This window comes from Anser anser, assembly GCF_964211835.1.
Source record: "Anser anser genome assembly, chromosome: 17".
Lineage (NCBI taxonomy): Eukaryota > Metazoa > Chordata > Aves > Anseriformes > Anatidae > Anser > Anser anser.
Genome location: NC_139738.1, coordinates 3,778,004 through 3,805,535, shown reverse-complemented (window position 1 = coordinate 3,805,535; position 27,532 = coordinate 3,778,004). Strand labels below are relative to the sequence as shown.

Below are 27,532 nucleotides of genomic sequence, written 5' to 3'. Positions count from 1 at the left end.
GGCTGGAAGCCCTTCCAGCAGGGCAGCAGCAGCCCTCCCTTCCCCCTCGGCGATGCTCGCCGCCGCGCGCACGCCAGAGATCAAAAGCGAGCCCTATCTCGGTGGAAACGGGGCCGCGGCGGCGCGGCTGTCAAACAGAGCAGAACGTTCTCGCGTCTCGTATGGAAATGCGAGCGGATCAGAGGCTCGGCGCGAGGGCTGCGCTGGCAGGTCACGGAGGAAGCTTTCTCCCCGGGAGACAATTCCCCAAGCGAAGCCCTGGCTCCCGAGGCAACGGCGTGGCTGGAGATGTGCTTCCCCCGCGCCTCGAGACGTGCGGTGAAACGGGGCGATGGCAGGAAGCGGGGGGGAAATGGGGAGGAACGTTTCGGTTCCCCTTCGGGCTGCTGTGAAATAAATCTGGTGTGCGTCTCGTCATTTGGGAGGGTTTCAAACCAGGCTGGACCAAGTGCTGGAAAATCCAGCAGGAGGAATGTTGTGCTCACCCCCCGGGGCGGGCTGGTGGCCTCACGCGCTGCTCTTTCTGCCACTCTCTTTCCTTTGCTCTTGGAGGTGATTCAAAACAAAACAAAACCTTACTGCATCCTTGGTTAAGGAAGTAGACGGGAGCTGGATCACAGCTGCGCAGTTCAGATCCAGCTCTGACAATTTGTTCCTTTATTTCTTATTTTTTTCTGCGGTGGGGGGGAAATCCACACGTTGTCTGATCTGGCTCCAGCCTTGCCCGGTTGTCGTAGCACAGGAGGGGCAGGCTGGGTGCTCCTGGCCACCCCTGGGGCTGTGACGAGGTGGTGCAGCACCTCCACATCCACCACACCAGCCCACATCGTCCAGGAGCTGGTTTTTGGGGGCGCTGGCGGTGGGGAGAGGGGGTCCCCGTGGCTGGGGTGCAGGGGGGGATGCTCGGGAGGCGCTGCCTGGCTCTGCCTGCCCGGCGGCAGTGCCAGAGTCCGTTTCACACCTGGCAGCTGGAGGAGATTTGGCGAGATCAGTCTCTCCCGCATTACCCCCCGGTAATGACAAAAGCAGACAGCAAAGCTTCAGCAGGGCTGGAATTATCGCTGGCTGAGTCATGTGAAATCTTGGAGTTTTCAGCGTGGAAAGCTCAGCCTTTCCCTGGGCTCCTCCTTCCTCCTCGCCGCCCCCCCTTGCACCTGAAATCTGCTCTGGGGCTGATCGGATGGAGTTTATGGTAATTAAGTGCTATTAACTCCCCTTCTCCCTCCTTTTTTTTCTCTAATGACACAGCTGTGTAAAAAAAAAAAATCAGTGATTTCCCTAAAGCAGGTCTGCGGCACACGGCTTTGCTCCTTAGACCTTTGCTTAAGAGCATCAGAAGGGAGCAGGAAGAGTTTGGTGCACTTGTGTGTCCCCAGGGAGGTGGCAGGGGAGATGGGGATGGGAATTGGGTCCCTGTCCCCATCTCTGTGCTCCTTCCACAGGCAAGTTTGGGTACCTGCAGGTGCGGATGTCTCTTCTTTTGGGGCAGGGTTTTGCGTGTGGTGCAGGGTGGGGATGAACTCCTGGTACCCGCCAGCTTGAAGAGGGTCCCAGACCCACGCTTTGTGCAGGAAGCCTGTGGTCCCCGAGGTGCAGGTACCTCTGCTGGGGGGGGAGATGGGTGGTTGCAGGTTTGGCCCCAAGTCGCAACGCTGGGTGAGAACCCGTGCTGAGCGGGGCGCTGACCTGAGCCGGAGCGGGCTGGAGATTGCCCTTTTTGAAGAGTGCTTCGGGAGCTGGGGATGCAACAACCCCTTTAAATTGAAATTGTGCGCAGATTGATTTTTTTTTCTTTATTATTTGTTTATTTTTATGTATATATTTCCCCTTCCGTGCCTTGGCGAGGGAGGAGGTGGTCGCATTGCTACCTGAAAGCTGCACCCCCGGGTGCGAGCCCCTGCACGCTCGGCCGTGCAGTGGTTTGGTGGCAGGCAGCACGTACCGCCTGGTTTGTGGTGCTGAGCGCCCCAGGCGCGAGTGAACCAGCCCCCCTGCTGCCGCGGCAGGGTCCCTTTTTGGAAGCATCTCTTCCCTCGGGCTGCACCGGGTTGCCCCAGGCTTTCTCATCAGAGAGCAGCCTTAGGAGCCTTTCTCTCACCTGATGGACATCCACAGCTCTTTTCCCAGCAAGGTGCCCGGTGCCTGCATGGCTGTTACAGCACCGCCACCGGCGTAAAATAAGCGTCCTGCTCTCGGAGCCACCACCCTGAAGGGGATCTGGAAGCACGGCCGCCTGCCACGGGCCCTGGGGGACCCGGTGTGGGACGCAGGAGGCAGGAGCTGGGGCAGGCAGTAGGGTGGTCTCATCATTCACCCAGCGCAGTGGGGGTCCTGCCCGCGCCCCCGTCCCTCCTGCCTCTTCCCCTCGCTGCTGGGAGTTCCTGGGTGAGTAATGAAAAGGTTTTGCCCCTGGGGAAGATCTGAGATAAAACAGCCTGAGAGCAGCCACCGCCAAGGCAGAGAACGGTAATTACTCGGAGCTGTGCTTACAGTAAACACAAAGCCTCTGCGGTTTCAGCTCCCCGGCTGTCAGGCTGGGATCCCTGCTGCCCAGGGAGCAGGCAGGGCCCTCCTCAAAGCTCGCAGGCGTTTCGGGCAGGGGCAGAGGTAGGCGTGCTGCGCCACGTGTAGGCTTTTCTGAGTGTGAGTCTGAGCAAGCCGTAGCGACTGCACGTGGTGCTACGTCTCGGGGCGCGAGGACAGCTTGCGAGGTTGAGTTTGGTGTGTGCTAGGGTCGTGGAAATTGTCCTAACACCCCCCCACCCACCTTGCTCTTTCCTTTGCCCCATCCCTGTACTCAACGTGGTTTTTCCACCGTGTTTTAGTATGGAAAAAAATAAAATAAAAGCCCAAATCTCTCTGCTCTTCAGAAAACTCCCACACGCCTCTGCTGGAGGACGCGGTGACTCAGATGACCCCGGAGGAGCACTACAGGCGCATGATGTCAGCGCTGAACGAACACGGCACGTTCGAGGAGCAGCAGCAGCAGCGGCTCTACCAGCTGGCCAACAGCATGGCAGTGCCCAGCCACGGAGGTACGGGCACGGCGGGGACACCGGGGCTTGGGTTTGCCAACGGTTATGGCTCGTAAGACGTTACGGTACGTGGCTATCATGCAATGAATACAGGCGGTGCTAAAGAGGATCCTCTGGACCCTTTTTCCCCCATCTCTCTGGAGGTGGCTACTCTCAGCCATCTGTAAGTGCTAACACCTTCTGGAGCGACCTGTATCTGGAGGAGATGAGCCACCACATCGCTGCCGTGTATTTTGCAGGGCGGTGAGGGGTTTCCTTCTGTTCCTTTGTTTCAAGAGCTTGCGTCAAGCCGTATATTCAGAATTTGTGGTGCAAGTCTTACATGGTCATGGTGCAGAGCAAGGGGGACGAGTGCTGGGGTGAGGCAGGGGGCTGTGGCAGCTCCAGACGCTCCTGGCATTTCGTGATGGGGTCTGAAGCAGCAAGATGATGTCGCAGGTTTTAGCTAAGCGTTGATAATGCCAGGCTTAGAAAGTTTGTGCAGTAGTTGCTGCCCACAGACGTAGCATAAATTGGTGTTAATGACCTTTTGCCTTAATGAGAATTAGATATCCTATGATTTTACGGACAATTAAAATATGCAGATGAAGCTACGTCGCAGTGAAGGCAGCTCAGCAGGCAAACACTGAAGTCAGGGGGACAGGTTCAGCCACGGTGTCATCTTTTGAAAGCAATCGTGTTTGCATCACCAAGGATTATTATGGTCCTTCGCTAGCCGAAACCAGGTCTGCCGTGAAGTGAGGGGGTGCTGCAGGGACAGAACCTCCCCTATACCCCACCTGGTGAGGGCTTCATCAGGGCATGGCTGTAAGGACCACGTAGGTTGCAGCTTCCAGCACGAAGGAATTGTCCCCAGACCTTCCCAGGTCCCCTGAGGTTGAGCTGGGAACGGCTGAGGGACCCCCCCAGCCCCTCTTTATTTGCTGCCTGCCGTGTGCTGCTCGTTGTGCTGCTCTACGATGCCCGCCTGGCTGCTGGCTCGAGGCTGGAGCAGTACAGGAGTATTTCTGCACCAATATTTGTGTTGAAGAGAAGATGCTGCCGCTCTGCTCTTCAAAACAAGCTCCTGCTTGTAGTTACGGGAGGGGAAATCCAAAGCCTGGCTCCAAAACGCATCAACAGGTACCACCGTGTGCTGCCGCCCTGCCCTGTGCAAGTGCCAGCACCTAACGGGGGCTGCGGGAAGGGAAGGGAAAGGAAAGGGTCTCTGGAGGCTTTGGCCTTCAGCTGGGGAAGAAGCCGCCCGACTGCAGCTGGGCTGCGGGATGCCGAGCTGTGCCTAAAGGGGGCACCAGGCGGTTGCAGGTTGCGCCCTGGGAAGCGCTCGGCAGAGCGCGGGGGCGCGACGTCCCCGCACCGCTGCAGGGTGCTGGGCCCGCGGCGCGCCTCGGCCGCCTCCTTGGCCCAGGGGGAGGCTGTGCGGGGTCCCGGCGGGGTGAGCCAGCTCTCTGCATCCCTCGGCACGGGGGAGGGGGGAGAGATGCCTCCGCTCCAGCGCGGGGAGCAGAGCTGAGGAGTGGTGCTGTGCGAGGAGCCAGGGCGCGGGGGCTGGCACGCGCTGCCGGGGGGGTCCGGGGGAGCGCGAGCAGCGTCCGTGAAGCATCCAGCAGGAGCTGGAGGAGAATCTCCAGTCTGGAGTGCAAATCCCCAGGGCTCCTTGTTAGGTTAATGAAGAGGCTGTCTTCTTTTCCACTCTGTTTGATTTGATTGGCTTCTCTGGGGGCAGGAAGGCGATTCCTTTTGCTGCGGAGTAAGAATTTGCTCATCAGCAAAGGCAGGGGCACAAGGCTGTGCTCAGACGAACAGTGGCGAACACGGCACGTGCCTCGGTGTTCGGCTGTCCCCTGGGTTTACAAGAGGTGCAGGGCTCCTGCAAGCACAATAGTTTTGGGGCAAACCCATGCGCTGTGGGGCTGGAGTGGTCGCCCTGTGAACACAAGCGTGCGAAAGCACCGGAGGTCGTGCACAAAGGGACAGCACGTCCAGACACTCAGGTCCGCCTTGACCGTGCCAAATACATGCTCTGTAATATTCGGCACCAAACGGGGTGCGTGCACACCTGGATTTAACAGGAGAGCCCCCTTGCCCTGGGCACCTGCTGGTGCTGGACACAGACCGCACACAGCGGGTGCCACCCCCCTTCTCCCCCCATGTCATGAGGAAAGCAGCTCATTCCATTAAAAGCCTGATGCTTTATTTATTATTTTTTTATGATTACGATTAAATCGTCTCCTCAGCCTTTGCGGGACGAGGGGTCACCCTGAGGTTTTGGGGTGGGCAGGGGAGAAGAGGAGCCGGCACCGAGGGGCTCTCCGGTACCGCTGCCGAGACAAAACTTGGTGAATTTTGGATCGGCTCCGCACCACGGGGCTCTGGTCGGGCCATAAATTATTCGTGCCACTACAAAGCGCAGTTTATCTGCGGGCTCGCACGGAGGCACCAATAACATTAATAATTTAAAAAATGTTAATAATTTAGAAATCTTTTTTTTTTTTAATTGCTTTTCTCCCCCCTCCCCCCCCCCTCCCCCTCCGCCCCCGTTCTCCCAGCGGCATTCATCCGGCATTCTGAATTCAGGCTGTCTCCGTGCCTGGCTCCTCCATCCGCCGGCGTCCCCCTGTCAATCACTCTGATTTCCCAACTGTCAGAGTGCAGGATTGTAAATAACAGATCCTCGGGGGGGCCGGGAGAGGGGCAGGGGCATGGGGGGGGGTGGAGAAGGAAAGGAGGGAGAGCAAGAGGAGAAGGGAGGGCGGGCGTGCGGGGGGTTGCTGCGGTCATTCGGGATCAATGCGGCTCCTGGAGCTGGCCGCGCGCCAGCCTTCTAAATTACAGGCGCTGTGGCAATCAGGAGCGACCTGGGCTTTGCAGATAATTAATTTATAAACATTGGAGGTGCGCCGTCCCCGGCTCGGAGAATTCTCTCGGCTTTTTTTTTTTTTTTTTAAACGCCATCCGATGGGGTTTTTGGTGCTCCGCTCTTCCCTTAGGTGTTTCTGCAGCTGGAAATGTGTAGGGCGTTTGAGTGTCTGTCCCCTCGTTTGGGGAGGGCTGTGAGTGCATGAACGTGGCTGGAACCGGCCAGGTACCCGTGTGCTGCTTGTTCCCAGCCCCAGCTTGCACACGCTTTGAGCCCTGACCATGGCAAAAATACTCGATGGGGCTCGGGCACAGGACGCGTGGATGCTGCAACCCCCAGGACCAAAAAAAAACCAACGTGCTGGTGGAGGAGAGCAAGGAGAGGGAAAGGGTAGCGTGGCCAAGGTTGCGCAGCACGCTCGCATTAACTTTGCTTTATTAATCGGTTGTGGGAAGGGGGCTGATGCACGCTGCTTTGTGGGGAGGGCTTGGAAATCGCAGGCTGCTCCCGAGCAGGGTGTGTTCATTAAGATAAATTCTCCTCTCCTCCTCTCCCCAGCTGTGTTTTGGTTTCCTTTCGCAGAGTGGCACGCCTGAGTGTGCGAAGGAGGTTTCCTGTAAGCGTGCATCCGTGTGCGCGCGTTTCCTGCGTGTCATGTGAATGGCAGCAGAGGGTTTTGTTGTGGGCTAGAAGCGAGCCGCGTGTAGGAACGAGGCGCTCCTGGTGCCGAGCTGTGAGAGCAGCTGCACAAAAAGCCTCGGTCGGTGCAGCTGGTGCCCGCGCCCCTTGCCCTTCTCGGAGGTTTGTCCACCTGTGGCGGTCCCCGAGGAGGAAAGCAGGGCGGAAAGCTGTTGCCCGGGCATCTCCTGGTGCTCCCCAGCAGCCCGTGGCCCCCCGCTAGCCGTGGCCGTGTCGCCCATCGCGTGGCACTTGGGTGTGCAGCCGGGCCACCCGCGCTGGGGGTGACAGCGTGCGACGTGCCACCGCCTGGGCGATGGGGAGGTGGGGGGGAGCTTGAACGAGGGGTGCATTTTTGCATTTCTCTCGGGCCGATGAAGGCGCCGAGCCCAGGGCTGGAAGTTGGGGGGGGGGGGGAGCCCCTCGCCGTGCCCCAGCCCTCTCCCTGCAGCAAAACCGCGCCGGGCGCGCCCCAACCTGCGCGAGGGGCCCCGCAGCGCTTTGGGGGGGGGGGCTCCGGGTGCTGCTGGGGCTGCTCCCGGAGCTTTTTTTTTTTTTTTTTTTGGGGGGGGGGTGGATTTTGGGGAAGCAGCCCCCCCTCCCCGGCCCGGGTCCGAACAGCTCCCGCTCCCTGGTGCCCCCTCCCCGCCTGCCTCCTCCCCTCCCTCCGCCAGGCAGGCAATTAAGCAGCAATCCGCCCCCCTCCCTCCCTCCCTCCCCTCCCGGAGTTGCACAATTTCCTCCGCTGCCCAACTCCCTCGGCGGCGGAGGCGGCTCCGGCTCCGAGCCCCCCGCTCTGCAGGGTGAGCACCCGGGGGGGGCCGGGGGCTGCGGGATGGATGGAGGGAGCGGGGGGGGACCCGCTGTCCCCAGCTGGGGAGCCGGCAGCAGCCGGGTTGGGAGCTGGGGGGGGGGCCTCCGGGCAAAAGGAGGGTGGCGTGGTGGTGTTTGTTTTTTTTTTTTTTGGGGTGGGGGGGTCGCGGCTGATCCCTTCCCTCTCCCCAGATCTGCTCCGGGCTCGGCAAGAGGTGGCGGCGGCGGCGCGCAACCCCGGCGCGATGGAAGCGCACATCCCCTCGGGCAGCAACTCGTCCAGCCAGCGGAGGAAGCAGGGGCTGCCCCAGCACAGGGACACCCACTTCCCCGAGAGGTACCCGCGGGGGGGGATGGGGGGGACGGCTCTGCCAGGCCGGTGGGGAGGGCTGGCCGCGGTTCCCCCCCCCCACCTCTCCGCCCCCGGGGCGGGGTTAGCTCCGGGCACGGCTTGGGAAAGGGGCTGCGCTTTTTTGGGGAAGGGCTTTGGGGGTTGGGGGGGGGCTCCAAGAGGCCCTGGGGGACCCAAGGGGCAGCGCACCCCTGGATGAGAGGGCACGGAGGGTGGGCTGCCCCTGTGTCGCCTCCTGCGGGCGTGGGGGGTTTGGGGGTTTGGGGGTGGGACAGGGAGGGGGCGATGAGGGCTCGCGCGCTGCCTGCCTGCTGGGAGCTGTCCCAGCCCTGCCTGGGATCCCTTACCCCAGCCCGTCCTTCGGCACAGAGCAAGTTCAGGTGTTGAAGGTGGGGTTTTAGAGCTCCCCCAGATAACGAGAGAGAAGGAATGCACTGGGGTGGAATAAAAAGAGAAGAAATTTCCCTTCCTTCTAGAGGAAGAAGGAGGCGAGGCTTCCTTTTTCCACTGACAGGAGTGCTGGAAAGCTGATTTCCCTCCCTCCCAAGAATTCTAGCTCATTTATCTTGCTCTGTGCCACAAGCCATTCCCTCCGCAATCAGGAACTTCAGAGGGAAATTAAATTAAAGCTGCGTGAGCTCCTGACAAGGATCGCAGAGGTGGGGATGCAAAGACTTTGGGTATCACGGGACAAGCAGTGGAAAGCTCCAGCATCTAGCCTCGTCTGGCTTTCATCTCAGGGTGGGGGCGGCTGGATCTACGGATTATATAGTGTGTGTATTAACCCACTGCGTTTAGACACCCCCCCTTCGTTAGGGCCTCGGGGATCCCGTCTGTTTTTCCCTCTCTCTGAGCAAGGAGGCTGGGCGCAGACCTTCCTCCTGCAGGGTGCACTTTGGCTAACCCGCCCCACGAAACCCCAACCCAGGCCACGTGGATCGTAGGCAGACCTGCGAGGAATGCGGGGATAGAGGAGCTTCAGCGCAGCCAGGCATGGGGGAAATTTTCTCCAGCTATGTGTGGCCTGGAGAAGCGCCAGGCCAGCCGGAGGGCTGGCTGGAAGAGCCCCCGCGGAAGGGTGGAGGCGGCGTGCGGGGAGGCGCTGCACGCAGGAGGGGCAAACTGCAAAGGAGGGAGATGCGTATCGCACCCGGAGGTGCTCTGCTGCCGGGCAGGTGTTGTGACGGAGCTGGGCAGGGCCAGGAAGCGTTAAATCGGTTGGGAAGAGGGCAGGGAGGCAGCCAGCAGCCTTGGCGCAGGGGCTGGAGCTAGGAGCTGTGTTCCTCCCCGCACTGCTTCTATTCGTGATCCCGTAGCCCTACAAGTTGGCACACGTGAGACGGAGATCCCAGCAAGGTGAGGAGGGGAGAAGAGCACGCAGGGCCCCAGCCTGGCGTGGATATTGAGAGAAGTTCCTGCAGGCCCTGGGGTTCAGTTTGCAGGGGTCACCCCGTGCCTCAGTTTCCCTTCACGCACTGCGATGGGGCCCTGGTTTTAGGGATTTTCCTGGGGTTTTAGGGATGCCAGGAGAAGCCACGGCCATGCGTTGCAAAGCAGAAAAGCACCATGTGGGTTAAATCCTGCCTTCTGTTCTCCCTGTTGATCTTAGCTTTGGGTTTTGCTCTTGGCTGCCGTGGTCTCTGTCAACCAGGTAAATGACAGCAGCCTTTCTGCACCTTATTGTGCAGGTGTAGACGTTGTAAAGGGTTCAGGTAGGCACTGACAAAGGAGGCGGCGATGGAGGAAGCGGGCTCACGTGCGTAGGCAAACCGTAGGTAGATTTATGGCATCTCCTTTCCCAGGAGCAGAAGTAATAATGCGTGATGTGGGGGGATGCGAGCTGTTTGGCGCAGCGTTAAAATTCCATTTCAGCTTCCTATCGGGAGATCTGCGGGGATCAGGTCAGCTCTCGAGCGTGGCAGCAGCGTGGGCAGGAATAATTAGCCACTCCAGGCGTTAACGTCTGGCAAAGCGAGGGGGGGGGAAACCCACGCAGGTGACCCGGTTCTGCTTAGCAGGGCAGCGCTGCGGCTCTCGCGGAGGCAGCGGTGCGGGGACCTTTGCTAGCAGGAGCTACCTACTCAGTGCTCCGCTTCCCGGGTGTGAGGAGGGTGGGAGGTGAGGAGTCTGAGCCGGGGAACGTCTGTGAAGGGAGGTGTGTGTCCGTCTTTTTGGGTAGGTGTAACGAAGCACACGGTAGGAAGATGGGTGCTGGCTCTGCAGAGGATGATATGCCTGTGTGTGCTCCTAAAAACACTAAATGGGCATTTTTTGGGACCAGATCCGAGGTCCTTTTAGCAGAGCGGTGTTCCCTTCACCTCTCCAGCTTTCCCAGCTGTCGGAGGCAGTTCGTAAAAGCTGTGCCTCTCACAGTGTCCGTGGCCAGACCTGGAGCTGGGCTGCTGCTTGAGAACCCGTTTGGTTTCGGTTTCCTAAATCCTTCTCGAGATCGGTTCAGCCTCGGCTTACGGAGCGCCAAGACCCGGTGGTTTGTTTGAAAGGGCTGTTGAGTTAGCTCGGAGTTATAAAAAGACTTGGAAGAGGAAAGGGTACAGCTCGAAGGTGTCACTGTAACTGCTCCAGCCTGGAGAACTTCCCATCTCCAAGCTGCTCCGGCTCCTGCAGAACCGGCAGGTGGCTGCGCCCCGCAGGGACTGGGCTGCTGGGATCCTGCTACCTCCCGAACTTTTTGGCAATGTGCTGGCTTTGCTGCCTTGTTTGGCCTGGCAGGTTCTTAGCCAGGGTGCTCGGCTCCGGGTATGTGGTGCAGGACCTGCTCCTGGGCTGTGCTCTGGACCTGGAGCTGGGCAGACCCCGCTTCTCACCAGGGCAGGGTGCTGAGCACCAGCACTCACCTCCTCGAGGGGAAAACTCCTGGACCCTGCAGGCGCTCAGGCTGGGCTGGGCCAGCTGTGGTCACCGTGGTGGGACTCGGCTCAACACGACGTGGCAGGAGGGCATTTGGAGATGCCAGAAGCCTGTTCGTGTGCCCACTGTGGGTGTCCGGGGGAGCCAGCCCTGCTCAGGACAGGAGAGGGCAGGCAGGGACGGGGCAGATGTTGGGGCAGATATTTGGTAAGTGTCCAGCTGCCTCTGGTCCCATCCACGTGAAGTGTTAGGGACACAATTCGGGCAGGAGGAGTGCCAAGGAGCGAGAAATGCTGCCTGCATGAGATGCCATCAGCGTCCTGATCTGCCAGGGCTGGGTGCTGAGCCCTTCGGCTGGAGCTTGGTGGGTGCGGGAGCCCCAGGGCTGGGGGACCTGCCCCGTGCCCTTCCCTTACAAACACTCTGCGTCCTTCAGAGGCCTTCCCCCGTGCCCAAAATACCCAGCGAGGATGGGGTTCTTTCCTGCTGCCGTTGATTCTTTCACCACCCGCATCCTTCCCCCTGCACTGGGGGGTTTCCCTTTCCCCCCCGTGCTCCCTGCTGCCCTCCTGCTCTCACCTTGGCCTGCCCTGCATCCCCGTCTCCACTCCGAACGCTGCATGTGCCTTCCTCCCACTTCTGCACCTCCTCGCCTGGGCGAGGGGCAGCGCCGAAAGGCCACGGAGCTCGACCTGGCGTAGGGAATTTGGCTTTAGCACCGCTTTGCATTTTGAGAGCATGATTCCCCCAGCCAGCCCCTCCACGCCTAGGACAGCAGAGGTACGTGTCCCTTTCTGCCTGGAAAACCCAAGCACCATTTTTTTAGAAGCCTTTTCGTTTCATTCAGTTTCCCTTCCTGGCACTGGCAGCGTCTGTGGATGGCGAACGAGCCAGGAGCTGCGCGCTGCCTGCCTATTACCTCAGGTTTAAAGTGTCTCTCCCCATCAAATGCAAAGCAGAAGCAAGCAGGGCTCTCATGCATTCTTTTTTTTTTCCCTCCTTCTTCCATCCGTTCTAAATTTATTTCCATGCCTTGCCGGTTTCAATCTGCATTTCCTGACCCCCTCATGTCTCCAGCCGCAGCCTCTGCTCAGAGCCTGCCGGGGGGAGCAGGAGAGCTCGGGAGGCTGCGAGGGGGTTAAGGCGAGAGGCTTGGCTTTACCAGTATAATGTGTAACCCCGTAATGACTTTAAATATTGATTATTTGAAGGCCATTAGTGCTTATTGTTAAAGAAAAGTCAATACTTTTTAAGCCTCGCGAACCATTTGTCTCCTGTTAAAGGACATATCAAATTTAGCAGCATGCAGCGCAAATCCCCTAATACCCTGCTCCCAAGCCTCCAGCTGGCATATTAGGGGAAAAAAAGGGGCTGGGGGGAGGACTGGGCAGCACCAAGGAGCCGCTCTCCGCAAGGCAGGGACCAGGCTCATCGGGTGGAATTGCCAAGGGCTAAATTCACGTCCTCGGGGCCCGGGGCTGTAACTCAGCCCTCGCTCTGGGAGGAGGAAGAAGAGGAGGAAGGAAACGAACGGGGCTGGTACCTGCGTGGGAAAGGATGCGAGGATTTGCATTTCGGTCTGCCTGAAAGCACGCGGCAGCCGTGGCTCAGGTCTCGGGGGCCTTTTTCTCAGGGGTTGGCTGTTTCCAGGCTTGCCGGGAAGCAGTCGGCCGGACCCGTGCAGGAGGGAATCGGGCTCCCCAGCTCTGCGCCAGGGCCCTGCTCCCTCCTCCTGCCCCCGTCCCCGTGCCAAGGGCCAGGTTTGGGGGGCAGCAGCATCTTCCCCGTCTGCATGGCCCCAGGCTGGGTGGGAGGCAGGCAGGCCTTGTCCTTGCGGTGGGGAGCATCAGTCTGCCAGCAGGGAGCAGGTCCCTCATCCCCCGGGGATTTCTGGGGTCGCCTGCTTGTCCCACGTGCGGCTGGGGGGAGCTCCAGTCCTGCCCAGCAGACAGCCCGGGGGGCTTGGGGTGACCCCCGTCGGGCAGGTGCAGATGCATCCCCCTGAATTTTCCAAACCTTTGGGCTCATCCCCAGCACGGGCAGTGCGTGTGCAGCGTAGGGACTGATACGTTCCCCGCAGCCCCACCAGAACCAGCGTGGGCTGCCGGTGCTGGCCGTGTGCGTGGCAGCAGGATCAGGCCCTCATCTCCCTCCCTCCCCAGCTGGAGCATCGCTCGCTCTCCGGTCCGTGCCGTGCCGCGAGCTGATCCCTGCTGTGCTGGGGAGCTGCGGGGCTCTGCTGGGAGCCGGAGGGACTGGCCGTGAGCAGCCGTGAATTCCTTCGGGATCGCGGCGAGTGCAGCATTAAGGTGTAAGAACAACCTCTGATTAACGCTGTGCTGCCACCAAAGGGGGAAATGTCCTTTTTTCCCCTGCCCAGCCCCGATCCCCATCACACAGCGTTGCTTCCTGGGTCTCCCCGCGGCTAAAACCCAGAGCCTCTCCTCATTTTTTAGCATCTCCCTATAGGTCCTGTGCCTGGGGCCGCTGCGCACCGCTCCCAGCACCAAATCCCCTTCCCTGCGTTTGCAGAGGCAGGGAGGACGTATCCACCGCTTGCCTGGCCGCAGAACGGTTAAAAGCGACTTGATTTCCTAAATTGCTTCTTATAAAACGACCAGCACGTCTGCCAGCCTCGTCTCCCCATGATTACAGCTAATTACGATCGAGCGGACACCTCCTAGCCCCCGTCATGCCGCTTTAATTGTCCGTTATTCATCTGCAGGCTGTCCGGGGTGGCAAAGCACTTGGCAGCCCAGCGACCGAGGCCTCGGCTAATTGTGAGGCCTCGGGGATTAGGGCAGGTGATTACACACTTCATGGTGTAATTACATAAGCATCGCTTGGCTGCTGCCCCGGCTCGGAGCCGAAGGTCACGCGCTGCGTTACCTGAGATTAATTGGAGCTGCCACCGGAGTGCGAGGTGCTGGCGGAGCGGTTATACGATTAGCATTAACATTTCAGCAGCGACGGATCGATCCGTGGCTCTCCTCCAGACACAGCGAGCTGTGCAATTAGTTTAGAGGAGAGCTAGGGGAGGAAGGAGGAGGAAAGGAGAGACGGGGAGACAGGCGGAGGAGAAGGGGGGGAGGCAGGGAGGAGGAGGAGGAATTTCAGAGGGGGCTCTCAGCCCGCCCGATGCTGCCCATCAGCCTCTTGCAGCGTTTCGTGGTGATTTTCAGGGATTGCTGCACGGAACGAGGAGGAAACAACAACGGGAAGACCTAGGGAAAGGGCAGGCAGCGTTTCCTTGCGGTGCTCATTGGAAAGCTGGTGCTGCAGGGAGCCGTCTGCCCGCCTCACCCCCAGGTCTCACCCCCAAATTCTTCTCGGCTGGCTTTTCACGAGCCCTGGGGGCAATCCATCCCCAGCTGGGACGCTCACCTTAGCACCCCTCAGCCCCACGGAAAGGGGGAGCGCTCCTTGCCGTGAAGTCGCCCGCGCCACCCCACTCCCTTTCTCTCGCCCTCCGGTCTCTCCCGAAGCAGACTTTATAGGGAGACGTTGTAAAATGAAAATAAACGGCGCAGCACTTGGCTTTGCCTCTAGATGCCCTGGTGAAGGTAATAATGTTGTAAGTGGCCATCAAAAGGAATTAAGAGACATGCAGCCGGAAAGCAGAGATTTGCTTGCAGGCTCCCAGGACAGATTTGACTAATGGAAGAGACCTTGGCTCCTATTCCCTTCCTGCGTATTCTTTTTTTTTTTTCCCCTCCTATTTTTTTCTGCAACAAGCAAGCAGGCTCTACCTGCCTTGCTTCTGGGCATTGTCCTCTTCCCCACCCTCAAACCTGCCTCTTCCAGCTTGCCAGTCACTTTCCACCTTCCCCAGCTCCCAAAATACTTCTTCCCGCAGACCCCATGGCACTTTGAGCTCACGTCCCTCTCCCCAGCTCCCCTCTCTCCGCCTCACATCCCGCTTTTCTCGCCAGAACGGGGGATCATCCCTCATCCCAGCCAGGACCATGGTATCTGCGAGGCATCCCCGTGATGCCTTCAGATCTTCACAGCCCCAGCTCCTCAGATCTAGAAGGACTTTTTGGTTGTAAGGGAGCTGAGACAGAAACCCAAGCTTGATGGGAGGCTTGATGAAAGGCAAGCGCAGCATCCTCAGCGTTGTGTTTGCCAGCTCTGGGCAGCCAGGGATGCTTTGAGCACCCAGCTGAGAGGAAATGTACTGGAGCAGGAGGGTGGGAGGCAGGTAGGACCTAGGGAGTTTTGGCTGATTTCTGCCCCATCTGGTTCTGCTTTTCTTCATTTACTATTTTTTCCCTCTTTTCAAGTTTTACGTGTGGGAAATGGGCACCTTTCTTCTCTCAGCCCAGCCCCAAAAAAAGGGATGCTCTTCCTGAGCCAGGGTCCTCCTGTTGCTGCCGATGGAGCCTCCAGCTTTTCAACGTGGATTTCTTTTCTGATCCCCGCAGGGAGATATCCCACCCGCCGCCGCTGCTGTCGCCCCAGAACGCGCCCCATATCGCCCTGGGGCCCCACTTGAGACCTCCTTTCCTCGGGGTGCCTTCGGCCCTGTGCCAGACACCAGGTGAGTGCAGGAGGTGCCTGCGGTCAGCCAGGGAGGTGGGCAGGGTGACGGTGCTGGCTGTGGCAAGCTGTCCCTTAGCACAGGCACGTTTTCTGTGTTTCCCTGCTCTGTTCTGGCTGCCGTGCAGTGATGGGAGCAGGTTGCCTTCCTCTTTTACTGCCCCCCCACCCTCCCTGGCCCCGTGTTTCAGCACAGGGTTGGGAATGAGTTGTGTTTTGGAAGCTCTCCTGCTCAGCCCTTTGGAGAGCTCGCCCCGAGTGAGCAGGGAGTCAATGCTGGGCTGAATAACCCCGTATCGTTGCCCTCCCTGTCCCCAGGTTACGGGTTCCTACAGCCGGCACAAGCAGAGATGTTTGCACGGCAGCAAGAGATGCTACGAAAGCAAAACCTGGCAAGGTAAAGAGTGCGGAGGGTGAGCCCTGCCCTTCTTTCCCTGCTAGCAGGCAGAGGGCTGCGGGGTGCTGGGCTGGGGGAGCTGTGCACAAGCAGCAGAGCGACATCCAGATGATCCCAATGGATCTGAGGGTGTGGGGACCGCTCTTGGAGATCCCCCAGGCTCTGCTTCAGCCGGGCTGCGGGTTAGCAAGTTCCTCCTGGAGCCCCCCCCCCCCCCAGCGACCGTCCCCCTCTGCCTCTCCCCGCGCAGGTTGGAGATGTCGGCCGAGATCATCCGCCAGAAGGAGCTGGAGAACCTCCACAGGCAGCGGCTGCTGGCCGGCGACCCTCTGAGCCTCCACCCGGGCTTGCCCCCGGACCACCCGGCCCTGCGCAACGTGCACGACATCCCCGAGGGCCACCCGCTGCGGGAGGAGCTGTCCCGGCGCAACGCCATGCTGGTGCTGCGGCACAACAACGCGCCCCTGCTGTCCCTCAACCCCGGCGTCCCCAGCAGCGCCACGCCGCCCAAGGAGCAGCCGCGGCGGGGCAGCAGGAAGGCGGCTCAGCACCGCGCCGAGCCGCAGGGGCCGAGCGAGGCCAAGGAGCCGGCGGAGCCCCGCGGGGCGCGGGACGGGGCGCCGGACTGTAACGACGAGGAGATGAAGGACTCGGAGAGCGACGCGGACGTGAGCGACGAGAAGCCCGAGAGCCTGAAGGCGGAGAGCAGCGGCTCGGCCGCGGAGCTGAAGGAGTGCAAGGAGACGGGCAAGGGCTGCGAAGGGGCCAAGGAGCTGGGGGAAGGGGCCGCCGGCCCAACCGCGCCCTGCAGCTCGTCGAGCGCCGAGTCCCCCAGCCACTTGCTTGGGCCGGGCATCAACAAAAGCGAGGTGAAATACCTGCCGCCAGCCTCCATCCCGCCGCCCCAGCCGCTGCCCTTCGGGTTTCCCTACACGATGAGCCCGTACTTCCACGCAGGTGGGTGTGCCGAGCGGCCGCGGGGCTCGCTGAACGCGGGGCTCGTCCCCTTGCCGTCCTGCAGCACGCTCGTGGTGGCTCTTCTGCATCTTTTAATTAGAGGAGAGGCCCCCCCTTTGCACCAGAGCAAGTCAAGGGTGACAACGAGCACCAGCAGGGATGAAGCAAGGCCCAAGCACGTGAAAAAGGCGAGGGCGATGTGATGGGTTAAGGGACCTTGCAATTTCAGGGACCTTCTCCAGGAGCCATGGTTAGGAGAGATGTAAAGGCAGCTTCAGGGAGAGGTGACACAGATGACTGGCGGCAAGGTGCTGCCCTACAAAGGGACGGGTCAGAGGTTTTGTGCCTGGAAGGGAGGCCGGAAAATCAGGAAAGGCTGTTGGGCTGCGCTCGTCTGGTGTTTAGCCAAAATCGTTCCTTCCCCTGCAGCGACTTGCCCATCGGATGGGACAGGCAGGCAGGGAAGCCGCGACCAGCTCTCCATCATCCCCAGCCAAAAGCCAAAGCCCGCTTCGGCTAATAATAATTAGCGGAGCAATTAGCAGGAGGCAGGAGCACGCGGAGGAGGGAGACCGGGGGGCACGGCACGCGGGGCGCCGAGCCTGCCTCCTCTCCATGCAGAGAGCCGCGGCGGCGGGGAGCGCGGCTGCCCGGCGCTCATTAGAGCTGCCTTCCAGCCAGGAAGGAGGAAGCGATTTTTCGATGACAGGCAGGTGGCCGGCGTGATAAATATTCCTGCTGCCGGGGGCTGCCGAGGCGTCCTCGCAGGAGCCCTTCTCTCCCGGCCATTAAGGGAAGAAGCACGGCTCCGGCGCGCGTTGCCCGCGCGAGGCTCCGCGGGGAGGCCGGGCTGTGCGCGGGCTCGCTCCCTCCCCCAGCAAGGCACGGGTTCCTGTAATAGCCCATTTATTATTATCACTTCGACTTTATATCACGAGCGTGTCTGGAGGCCTTGGCAGAGATGAGCGTTTCTGATTTTGCTCCTGATTTGTGGAGCCCGCTCCAGGTCTCTTCCTGAGGGCGGTTTTGCTTTTGGCGAGCTTCGCTCGCGGTCGTGGCTGCTAAAATCCTGCCTGCTTGCAGGAGGGCAGCACCGGGCTCGGGCTCCCGTGTGCCAGGTGCCGTGTGATGCCAGGAAAAGCTCCTGGTTTGGGATGAGGGCGCATCCCCTGCAGGTGGGGGAGCCGGGAGGAGAGCTCAGCCGCTGAAATACCGAGGGCTGCATTGATCCAAGCACTGTAGGGGCCCTGGGCCGTGCCAGGGTAATGTGCAGCAACAACAAAAAAAAACAACAAAAAAAAAAAGGGTTTTGGCCCTTGAGGAGCGGCTCTTGGAGACAGGCAGGCAGGCAGAGCTGCACCAGCCTCCCCCCTTGTGCCAAATAAATCCCCGAATACTTTGGAGGGCTGCTCTGCTCCTTCGGCCTGGCTGGTCCCGGCGTTGCGCCGCTGGTGTCAGAGAGTGCCGGCTTTGTGGCACAAAAGTAGAGCACCTGTGAGACAGGTAACGCGGCCGTGGGCTGGGAGGCAGAGCCGGGGAGAGCAGCAGCTGGCTGGAAATGACGGCCGAGCCACGGCGGCTCCTCCGGGCCTGCAGCAAGGGAGCTCCTGCTGCGGAGGCAGGGAGCCGCTCGGCGTCCCCGCCGGGAGGAATATTGACGGCAGGCAGAGCCGGGTCGATTCCCGCAGCCGCCTTCTGGGGACCTGGCGGCTGCCGCCTGACCTCATCTCGCCAAGGTTTCAGCAGCCCTGCTCCCCTCCTCCTCCTCCTCCTCCTCCTCCTCCTCCTCCCGACGTCGACGAGGTGAAGGATGGAGCGTGCAGGAGGCTAAAATCCTCGCATCGATCCGGAGGCTGGAGAGCAATTAACGGGAGGCTGCCGGTGCTGCGCCGTGACCCGCACCCAGGGTGTGTAGGAAGGGGGTGCAGGGGTGGGTTTGGAGGGGGAGCAGTGCAGATCGAACAGCACAAACCCCCCCAAAGGGGGCTGCCCCCCCAGCGGGTCAGCTTTGCGCACCGGTCCCCCGCTGGCACCCGAATCACCTCCTGCAGCGCCGGGGGCAAAAACTTGTCCCCGCAGCTCTCCCTCACCCGTTCTGCCTTCGGCTTCCCTTCCAAAGCAGCTGGACGTCAGGAGGAGGGAGAAAAATTATAAATGGATTGCGGCCCAGGCGGCGAGGGCTTGTACGTGGACACCTGCCCACGAGCCCGGGCCGATGAATCCTTCCCGCTGCCTCCACGCCGGGCCCCATCTGGAGAGCTGCTCTGCAATCCATTAGCAGCCTCCCAGCCCGTCATTTATCACGGGGCGAGGCGGGGGGGGCCTGGCAGGGAGTAGCTGCTGCCCTTTCTGCGTGCTGGCGGGCCGCAGGCCCCGGTGACATGTCATTATGGCACCAGACGGCGCGTCCCCTCGAGCCGCTGGGCACCCATTTGTTCTCGTTCTCCGAGCTGCCGGAGCGGGGGGCAGCCCTCGGTGGGGGCAGGATGGGACCCCCCCGAGCAGCAAGCTCCAGAGCCCCAGCTTGGGGTGCTGAGTACCTGGGGTGCGATGGAGCCTGCTGCAGCCACGGGGAGCCTCGGGGCTTTCCTGCAGGGAGCGGGGCTGGTTTCCCACTGGTTTCACTGGGAAGAGGCGTCCTCCGTCCGGCTTTTAGGTTCCACGGTGTAGGAATTGCTCGCAGGGCAGAGCCCGGAGCGTGGCTCTTTGCCTTCCCCTCCCACCAATATTTCCATCAGTCGGTGCCTGTGTTTTCCCGGTATAAACGGGAAGGGAAAACAAACTGAGATAAATCGTATTTCTCTGCGTGGGTACATGGAAAATCTTTCTTATTCCCACCCATTCCCTGTCTTGCCGTCGCTCTGTCGCTGTGCCTTATGCCTGCATGCATCTCGACCTCTCCCTTGCTTTCATCTGGGGGGAAACGGGGGCAAAGGAAGGAAAACCAGAGAGGAGAGGGCTCGTGGGGGGGCTGCACTTGCACCAACCCAGCCCTGCGGGTGACGGCGGTGGCCCTGCACAGCACCCTGCCCCGGTGCGCGCTCAGCGCCGTGGGTACATGGCTGCGTCCCTGGGGGGCTCCCGGCCGGGGGGCACTGCCCGGCCCCCTCCCCGGCTGCCTGCAGGGCTCGTTCCCGAGCACCGGGCGGCTGCGCTGCGATCCCTGGCTGGCTTTTGGAGCACGGAAGTGCCTCGTTTTGGAGGAGCTGGCTGTTACGGGCAGGTCCCCTCGGAGACGCTCGCTCTGGCTGCGGCCGGAGGCGTCTCGCCCCAGCGCTGCCCGTGCCTGGAACAACTGAGTGCGGCTGTGCTGCTGTGAGTGCGGCTCCAGTTCCTGCCCTCACCAAGCCGCGGCCGCCCTTCCAAAAAGCAGAAATAGGATTGCCCTGCCCCGGGAAAGAGCAGCCCGAAACGGCAAAAGAAGCGGCGGGGGGAAAGCCCTCAGCCCTGTGGGTGTTTTGTGAATTTTAACAATGCTCGTCTCCCAGTCCAAGGAGCACCCGGAGCTGCCTGGACACCGGCGGGGTCCCGGCCGAGCCATGGGCGCAGCGGGATCGAGCACCTTCCACGCTCGGGGTGGGGACAGGAGAGGGGCCGAGGGGTGCTGGTGCCCCCCGTGCGCCGGAGGCGGTGCCGGCAGCGGGAAGCTCGGGGCAGAAGGGCGCTGGAAGCGGTGAGGTGGCGTCTGCCGGCGCCTTGTGCGGGCTGCTGCTGGGTGGAAAGCGTCGTCCTGGCACGGGAGCACGCTCTGCGAGTCCTCTCCTTTCCAAGGTCCACCCTGGACCTCGGTGGCTTTGCCAGGCAGCTGCTGGAGCCCCCGTTTGGGGTTCCCCGGTTTGTGGCTCTGCCGTTTGCGCTCCCCACCAGGACTTTCTGGGTGCCGCTGTGCCCTCGGGCTGCGGCCGGAGGTGCCGACGGGCGCCGAGGAGCCGCAGCGCGGGGCCGTGTTCCTGGTGCTGCTCCAGAGCCTGGGGGACAAAACACAAACCTACAAAAAGGATCATTTTGTCAGGATAAACCCCCGGGAGAAGTATTTTTTGGGGTAATTTGTTGCTTCGTGCCCTGACGTGTAGCATTTATGTCCCTTGTAAACTTTCACCCTGCCCAGCACAGCTCAGGTCCTTGTCAATGACCCAGCTGACGCCGTGCAGCGGCGAGTTCCTCACGTTAATAACGCTTTATTTTTTTCCCCCCAAAGTGGCATTTCCTGGAAATGGGTTTCTTCGGTGCTTGTGTGCGTGTCCTTCCGTGTGCTGTGGGAGACGGGAGGAACCTGGCTGGCTCTTCCCTCCCTCCCTCCTTATTCCTGTGCCTCTCTCTCGGCTCTGTTGCGATGCCCCTGGGGGTGTCAGGAGCCGGGGGCACCCGCAGCGCTTCTCCCGTCGCCCCCGTGCCGCTGACACGGCTGGGACCCAAACACGCTTCGCAGCGCTGCCGTCTCGGCCAGCCAGGGCCGGTGGGACGGACGGACGGACGGACGGACGGACACACAGGCGGGTGTCGGGCTGGGGACGTCTCCGTGCCGTGGGGCCGGGGCCGGTTGGCATTCGGAGCACGTAGGCAGGAGCGGGGCTGGGGGAGAGAAGCCCCCGGGGCAGGCGGTGTTCCGCTTTGCGGCGTGTGCAGAAACGCTCCTCGGGGGGTTGTTTTTTTGTTGTTTTTTTTTTCCTTCCTTCTTTTCGCCGCCCTCCCCCCCCCCATCTCTTCCCTGCAGCTGAAGAGCATTAAGCACATGAAATGCATTAGCTGGGATTTTTCCTTCCCCCTTGCCCGCCCCACCCCCCTTTCCAAGCTGGGGACCTCCAGGAGGAAGAGGCCTATGAATTGACCCTGCCCAGCGCTTTAATTGACAGGTCATTAAAGATGAATGTGCGGCTAGAGAAAAATATTCAGATTGCAGGCTAGTTGTTGTCCGTGTGGGATTTTAATGATTTATGTTTCTTTCTCCTCCCCTCCTTCCCCCCCCCACCCCCAACTCCGAACGCTGCAGGCACCATGGGAGGTCTGTTTCTGGATGGCGAGGAGAGCCCCGCGCTGGAAGACATCAGCAAATGGACAGTGGAGGACGTGTGCAGCTTCGTGTCCAACTTGTCCGGCTGCACCGAGTACACTCAGGTAAAGCACCCTCCAGCCCCAGCAGCCTCCCGGCCGTGCCTCTTTCTCCTCGCGCTGCCCGTCCCCATGGGTGTACGTCCCGGAGCCCCGCGCTCCCCGTAGCTCGTGTTTCTGGCGGATCGCTAAATAACTCCTTGCTGCCGGTGCCGGCCCCAGAAGCAGCGGTGGGCGTTGGGGGTGGACAGCGGTGGGACACTGAGGAGGGAGAGGGTGGGAGCAGGGTAAAGCTGGGAGCTTTGAGCTCTCCTCCCGCGCCCAGAGCGCCGTGGGGCAGAGCAGGGACAGGCCCTGGTGTCACAAGCATCCCCGTAACCTCCGTGCTCACGCTTCGGAGTGATGCTGATGGTGATTTTTTTTAAGCTCATCCTAGAATTGCTGTTGCTATTCCATCAGCGCTGGGGGGGCTTCGTGAAGCCCGCTCGGTGTGAGGTCGCGAAGTGCAGTACAAAAACCAGCCCCGTGTTTTTGGCTTCCGCATCTGCTGGAGCCCATTATCAATGCCCCATTGAGAGCGCACCGACGGCGAGGGCGCAGATTCCTGAGCTGTCTGGGACAGCCTCGTAAAGGGGGTCCAGTGTGCTTGGAGGGGGTGGGGGGAGAAAGCAGCAGATAGAGAGGCAAAGGGCCAGCGCCGAGGACAATCCTGCCTTTCAGCAGAGACGCATCCGAGGCTGAGAACGGATCTCAGCAGGGAGGAAGGAGCAGGATTGGGCTTTCCGGACACGCAGCTCCAAGAGGAGCTTCCCCGACTGGCAGCAAGGGAGGGCAAAGCTCTCCTTGGGCATCCTGGCTGGTTGGAAGTTGGTTGCCAAAAAACCCCGTCCTCCAAAAAAAAACCCTTGCCTCTTTAGTGCGTCAGGCAGAAGTTGTGCCCCCCACGAGCCCTTCTGAGAAGGGTAAGGCTCAGCACCCAGCTCCTGCTAGGGCTGCGGCGTGCGTATGGGGCTCTACACGAGAGATTCCCTTTAGGTCCTGCTGGTGTTGGCGTGTGCCCTGCAGAGAGGTGCATGCACCTCGCCCCGAGGGGACGGGGAAGCTGGGACACAGCCTTTTATTTTCCATATGGAAACCTGGAATTGCCCCACAGCTCCCTTTAACTCCCAGGTGATGGGATAACGTGCTTTCACTCCCCAATCTCTTTCCTCGCCCCCTAAACCCTGACGTTAATCCCATCACTACGTGCTTTGTTACCACCACCTGTAAACCAGGGCTGCTTCGGAGCAAACACCTGTGCGTGCATCCAGAGGCAGGAGTTAGGAAGGGGAACGCTTCTCATGGAGGTGCAGTACACACAGTGTTCCCTAGGAGGAAGGAGAGGGGTTTGGGCTCCCCGTGGCTCAAGGTGTCTGGCTCAAGGTTTTGGCTGGCTGGGGGCCTGCAGGGGGAGAGGCAGTGGGTCTGTGCGTGGAGGGGAGCTCGGGGGCTGCTGCTGGTGAGGAAGGTGAGGGATGGGGTCAGCACGTACCCGTGTGCTGATTGTTTGCGGGGCAGGGACGTGAGCCCAGAGGAAGGCTCCCGACCCAGGCACGCAGCTGCCCACACCAAGGGAGCGCCCTCGGCGCGGCGCCACTGCGCCCTGCCCGCGTTCCCACAACGGGGATGGGAATAGGGGATGGGAAGTGAAGTCGCCTGGGAGCCGGTGGGAGGCGTGCAGGGATCCTTCACGCAGCCACCTCGCAGGAGGCTCATCCATCCAGTTCCTCCTTGCGTGCCAGCCCCTGGTGCACCGGCGGGGAGAAATCAATCGCTCGCCGAGACAAAGGTTCGGCGAGCTCGGCGCGCCGCGAAAATGTTTCACGATAACGGGGGTGGCTCTAAACAGCCTCGTGTCGTGCCCTCGCTACGTTGCGTTTTGCTGGGGGTGCGTGGTTTAAAGGGGTGGGTTTTTATGCGCCGCGGTTTTACGCTCAGCAGGTTTTTTACTCTGTGAAAACGCCGGCGTTTGGGGGGACCCAGCTCCGGGGCTGCGCGTTGCAGAGCCGCTTGTTCCCGTCTCCAAAGCCACAGCTGCCGGGGAGGTCTGGCACCGGCCCGCAGGCTGCTCCTGCCAGGAAAAGCCAGCGAGAGCGTGGTGGTATGCGGTGCGCGTAGAGCCGCGGCGCAGGCAAACAGGAAAACTTGAGCAGAAAAAAACAAAAGTCGCCGTTTCTGCTCCCGGCCCCCACCGATCTTCGGCTTTGTCCCCGCCGCGGGTCGGGACCTGCGGGGCACCCGAGAGCGACGCTGTTCTCAAGCCGAGGCTTTTCGTGCCGGGTTTTAGCGCCGAGCGGAGGGAGGCGGTTGGCTCCCAGCCACGCTGGCTTCGCAGGAAGGAGAAGAAATGGGTATATTAAGTTTCGTGAGGTCAAGGAGCAGAAACACGCGCTGCAGTCAGGAGCGGCTTTGCTGGTGGAGTCCAGCAATAAAAAAAAAATAAAAGGTTCGCAGCAGCTCAGCTGCCGCTCCGAAGGGATGGCTCTGGGCTAGGGGCTGCTGAGAACGAAGCCGTTAGAGGAAGATGAAAATTCCCCTCGCCACTGTGCTCAGTGAGGGCACGGCTGTGCAAAACCACCACGCGGCGAGGCGGCAGGATCGGGCCCCGCAGGCGGCTCGTTTGGGCAAGCCTCCAGCGCGAGCCGGGCTGTGAGAACCGCTGCGGAGCGGAGGTGGGGTTGGGTTAAAAAAAACCTAAAAGCACAACAAAACAGGCCCTGAGCTGACATCCCCCGAATGCTGGCAGCTTCTGCTCGCACCGTGGAGCCCGGGCGTCCGGAACAAGCCCCGGGGGAGCCGGGTGCAAGCACAGCCCTGCTCTGCCTACAAGGACCGGGGCAGTACGCTCACGTAGCCAGCCCTTAACCTTTACAGCACCTACTAGGTGGAAAACTCCAGCACGACCCCGTCAGTTGAGACAGATGGAGGCAAAATAGGACTTTTTTTTCCTCCCCCCGGCTGTAAGACTGCGTTCAAATGGTGTGGTTTTGCATGGCCGGGTGCGTTGGGATGCCTTGCTAAGAAATTGCCCTTTTTATCGAGTAGCCTAGCCTGGCTGCCGTGGCTGTGAGGTGTGTGGCTGCCCTGCACCCGCTCTGCTTCGCTCAGCTGCCGCGGCGCTGCAGGGGGGATCTAACCCTAACTGCAGGGGGTAACCAGCAGCGTGTGCCCCACAGCGCTGGTGGCGTTTTGTCTGGCAATTTTTTTGGGGGAATGAGCAGCTTTGAGCAGGAAATGCGTGACCAAGAAGTTTCTCCTCCTCACCTGCATAGACCTCACTGCAATGCTGTTGGGCTGCTGGGGCAGCTTTTTCCAAACAGCCACGAAAAAAAAGGTGTGTGGTGTAGGATGTGTCAAAAATTTAGCTTCGTATGGTGTTGTCTGTCCTTCTTCTGGAGTTGGGATAGGGCCTGGGACGTGTCTCATCTGTTTCTCACCCAGGATCATACGCGGTCAGCTGGGCTTACTCATCGAGGTGCTCTTACACATGGCTGGGTGCTGACCTGGGGGAATGCTCCTGAGCGAAAAGGGGAAAAAAATATCACCTCCCAGCCCAATATTTGAAAAAAAATGTTATTGGTTTATTAAAACTAGCCCACCCAACAACCTTCATGCACCTTGCCACGTCTCCATTTATGCGTTGGCTCCGGGCTGTGGATTCAGGATGTTTAATACGGGTGTGGTGAGGGATCTTCTGTCCCAGCCGTGGTGCAGCAGGCGGGGGGGAGCCCCTCGGCCAGCTCCCTGCCACTGCTGAGCCTGGCCCCTCGTTTCCCGCAGGTATTCCGTGAGCAAGCGATCGACGGCGAGACCCTGCCCCTCCTGACGGAAGAGCACTTGCTGAACAACATGGGGCTGAAGCTCGGCCCCGCGCTGAAGATCCGCTCACAGGTAGGACCGGTCCCACCGCCGGGCGGTACCAAGTGGCACAATTTAAGGTCGTCCCCAGCTGGAGCAGCGCCGTCGGGGGCCCTGGTTTAGTGACTCCCATTTTCCAAGCAATAATTGTTTAGTTATTTCATTTGGGTTTCGGGAGCGCTTGCGCTGGCCGCCAGAAATGGTGCATGTGCTCATCAGTCACGCAGCTCTTCCGAGGCAGACAGCACGGGCAGCGTGCTGCAAATAGCTCGGGACGGGGATGCAGAGGGAGCCTAAATCGGCCCCGCTGCGGCGAGGCGAGGTGCTTGTGGCTGGCCCCACAGCCGCGGCCCGGAGGGAGAGCAGCTGCAGCCAGACCGGGGAGGCAGGGGATGCCAAATCAGCTCCACCTGAAAATAGCCTGCAGGGACTTAACCGGGTGAAGCCATTTCGGGAAATGTGTTTTTGTTCTAGACTGACTGCAGGGCCTTTTGCTGCTTGTCTCCCTTGTGTCCCAGTGGCTCTGGGCAGCTCCCTTTTTGGGAGCTGGAGGCACCAAGGCATTTAGCAGGCTCAGCATCAGCTGGTGAGCGCTTTCCCTCCCCGGTGAGTAACGAACAGCCAGCTCTGCCCCTCCTCGGCTGCGCTAGCAAGCGCCTGCTGAACGTTTCTGTCCCGGGCTAGGCAGAGCTCACCGGGCTCGCTGCTGGCCGGGGGCCGTGCTTGTGGTGTTCACTTGCGCTGTGACACATGGGCAGTAGGAGCTGCGTTTGCCTCTGTTGCTTTCACCAAGTTCTAGGGGAACTGTATTTCCTTCCCAACAGACCAGTTTGCTCCTGTAGCACTATTACTTTAAAGAAATGCCAATCCTCCCCAAAACACCTTTATTTATTTATTTATTTATTTTTTCCTGACTTGGCTCCCAGCTGACCGTGGAGGTTTGCTTTCCGTAGGTCGGGTCACCGCGACCCAGTACAGTTGTCTCCAACTGGAGCGTCTTTTGGCCACAAAGCTGGCCGAGCAGCTCTGCTACAGCTGCTTTTTGTTTTTTCCCCATCCATCCAACAAGCGGCAAACAGCTTCTGACACCCGGCAGGACCGGGCTGGGCTGTGGGGTGCCAGCATGCAGCTGGTTGTGCCAGCGCCACGCGTGTGCACGTCCCTGGGCTGCACGCGGAGCGTCACTGCCCTGGCGTAGCTGCCCTGATCCACGAGCTGCGCGTTTGTTAGATTATGTTAAAAACAATAAGAGAACCTTTACTGCTTTCCCTACAGCCCTCACTGTTTATGAGGGGGCTAATAAAAAGGTTCTGTGGGCAATTGTTCCCCGTGGGTCAATTCAGTAGGAAATAAAACTCTTATGTTTCTTAAAAACCAGAGAATGCCAAATAGCTCACAGACATACTTAGATTGGCTTTGCTGGGGGGGGGGGGGGGGGGGGGGGGATATGAGATATGGGCTGAAGCTCGAAAAAGCCTGCTTCGATTTAATCAATAGTGTTTAAAGGTCTCTAATAAGGCAGGGGCTGGGGGGGGGGGGGGAGTAAGTGGGGGAGCAGAGTCCTGATGTTGCTAACTGAATAATGCCCCAGTTGTCTGGTTTGAGCACAAGCCTGTGTTTTTGTTTAAGCCTAAATGTGAACCAGCTGTGTAGGTGCTGGAAAGTTGTGAGGCCTTTGGCCCTTGCTGGGAGGCAAGAACTGCTGCAGGAGAGCTTTCTCCGGAGCTGCAGAAGGGAGAGGCTGTAGGCTTACAGCTTCCTGCGCTGCTAACAGAAGCCACCCTGTAGCCAGATTTTTTTTTTTTTCCCCTCTCCCCCTCTTCCCATTAGAGCAATTCCTGCTCTTCAGAAGTGGGCACCATGTGCTGGCCTGCAGACAGCTTACTGGTGGTGTGGGGCTAGCAGAAGCGTTGTGTTCGATCAGTGGTGCCTGCTAATGGGCTCACCGACGAGGCAGGTAGTGCCAGCTGGCCTCACCCCGTACTCGAGGCAGCTGCCCACGGGCTGCCCCCGAAGCCTGGTGCCGCAGGGCGCACAGGGACGGACGCTTCCCACCTCTGCGTTTCACCTGGGGGCCACGCAGAGCA

The 27,532-nt window shown here is 60.3% G+C and overlaps 1 protein-coding gene across 12 annotated transcripts in view; it reads left to right on the top strand.

Moving 5' to 3' along the window:
* Positions 1-27,532, top strand: part of SAMD11 (sterile alpha motif domain containing 11) — a 173,302-nt gene that overhangs the window by 144,775 nt on the left and 995 nt on the right. For all 12 annotated transcript variants that reach the window (XM_083803253.1, XM_083803254.1, XM_083803255.1 and 9 more), the window contains 7 exons: positions 2,871-3,035; positions 7,579-7,723; positions 15,031-15,146; positions 15,464-15,542; positions 15,793-16,499; positions 21,490-21,614; positions 25,368-25,478. In XM_083803253.1, coding sequence (XP_083659379.1) covers positions 2,871-3,035; positions 7,579-7,723; positions 15,031-15,146; positions 15,464-15,542; positions 15,793-16,499; positions 21,490-21,614; positions 25,368-25,478 — 1,448 coding nt within the window. The remainder of the gene's footprint in view (positions 1-2,870; positions 3,036-7,578; positions 7,724-15,030; positions 15,147-15,463; positions 15,543-15,792; positions 16,500-21,489; positions 21,615-25,367; positions 25,479-27,532) is intronic.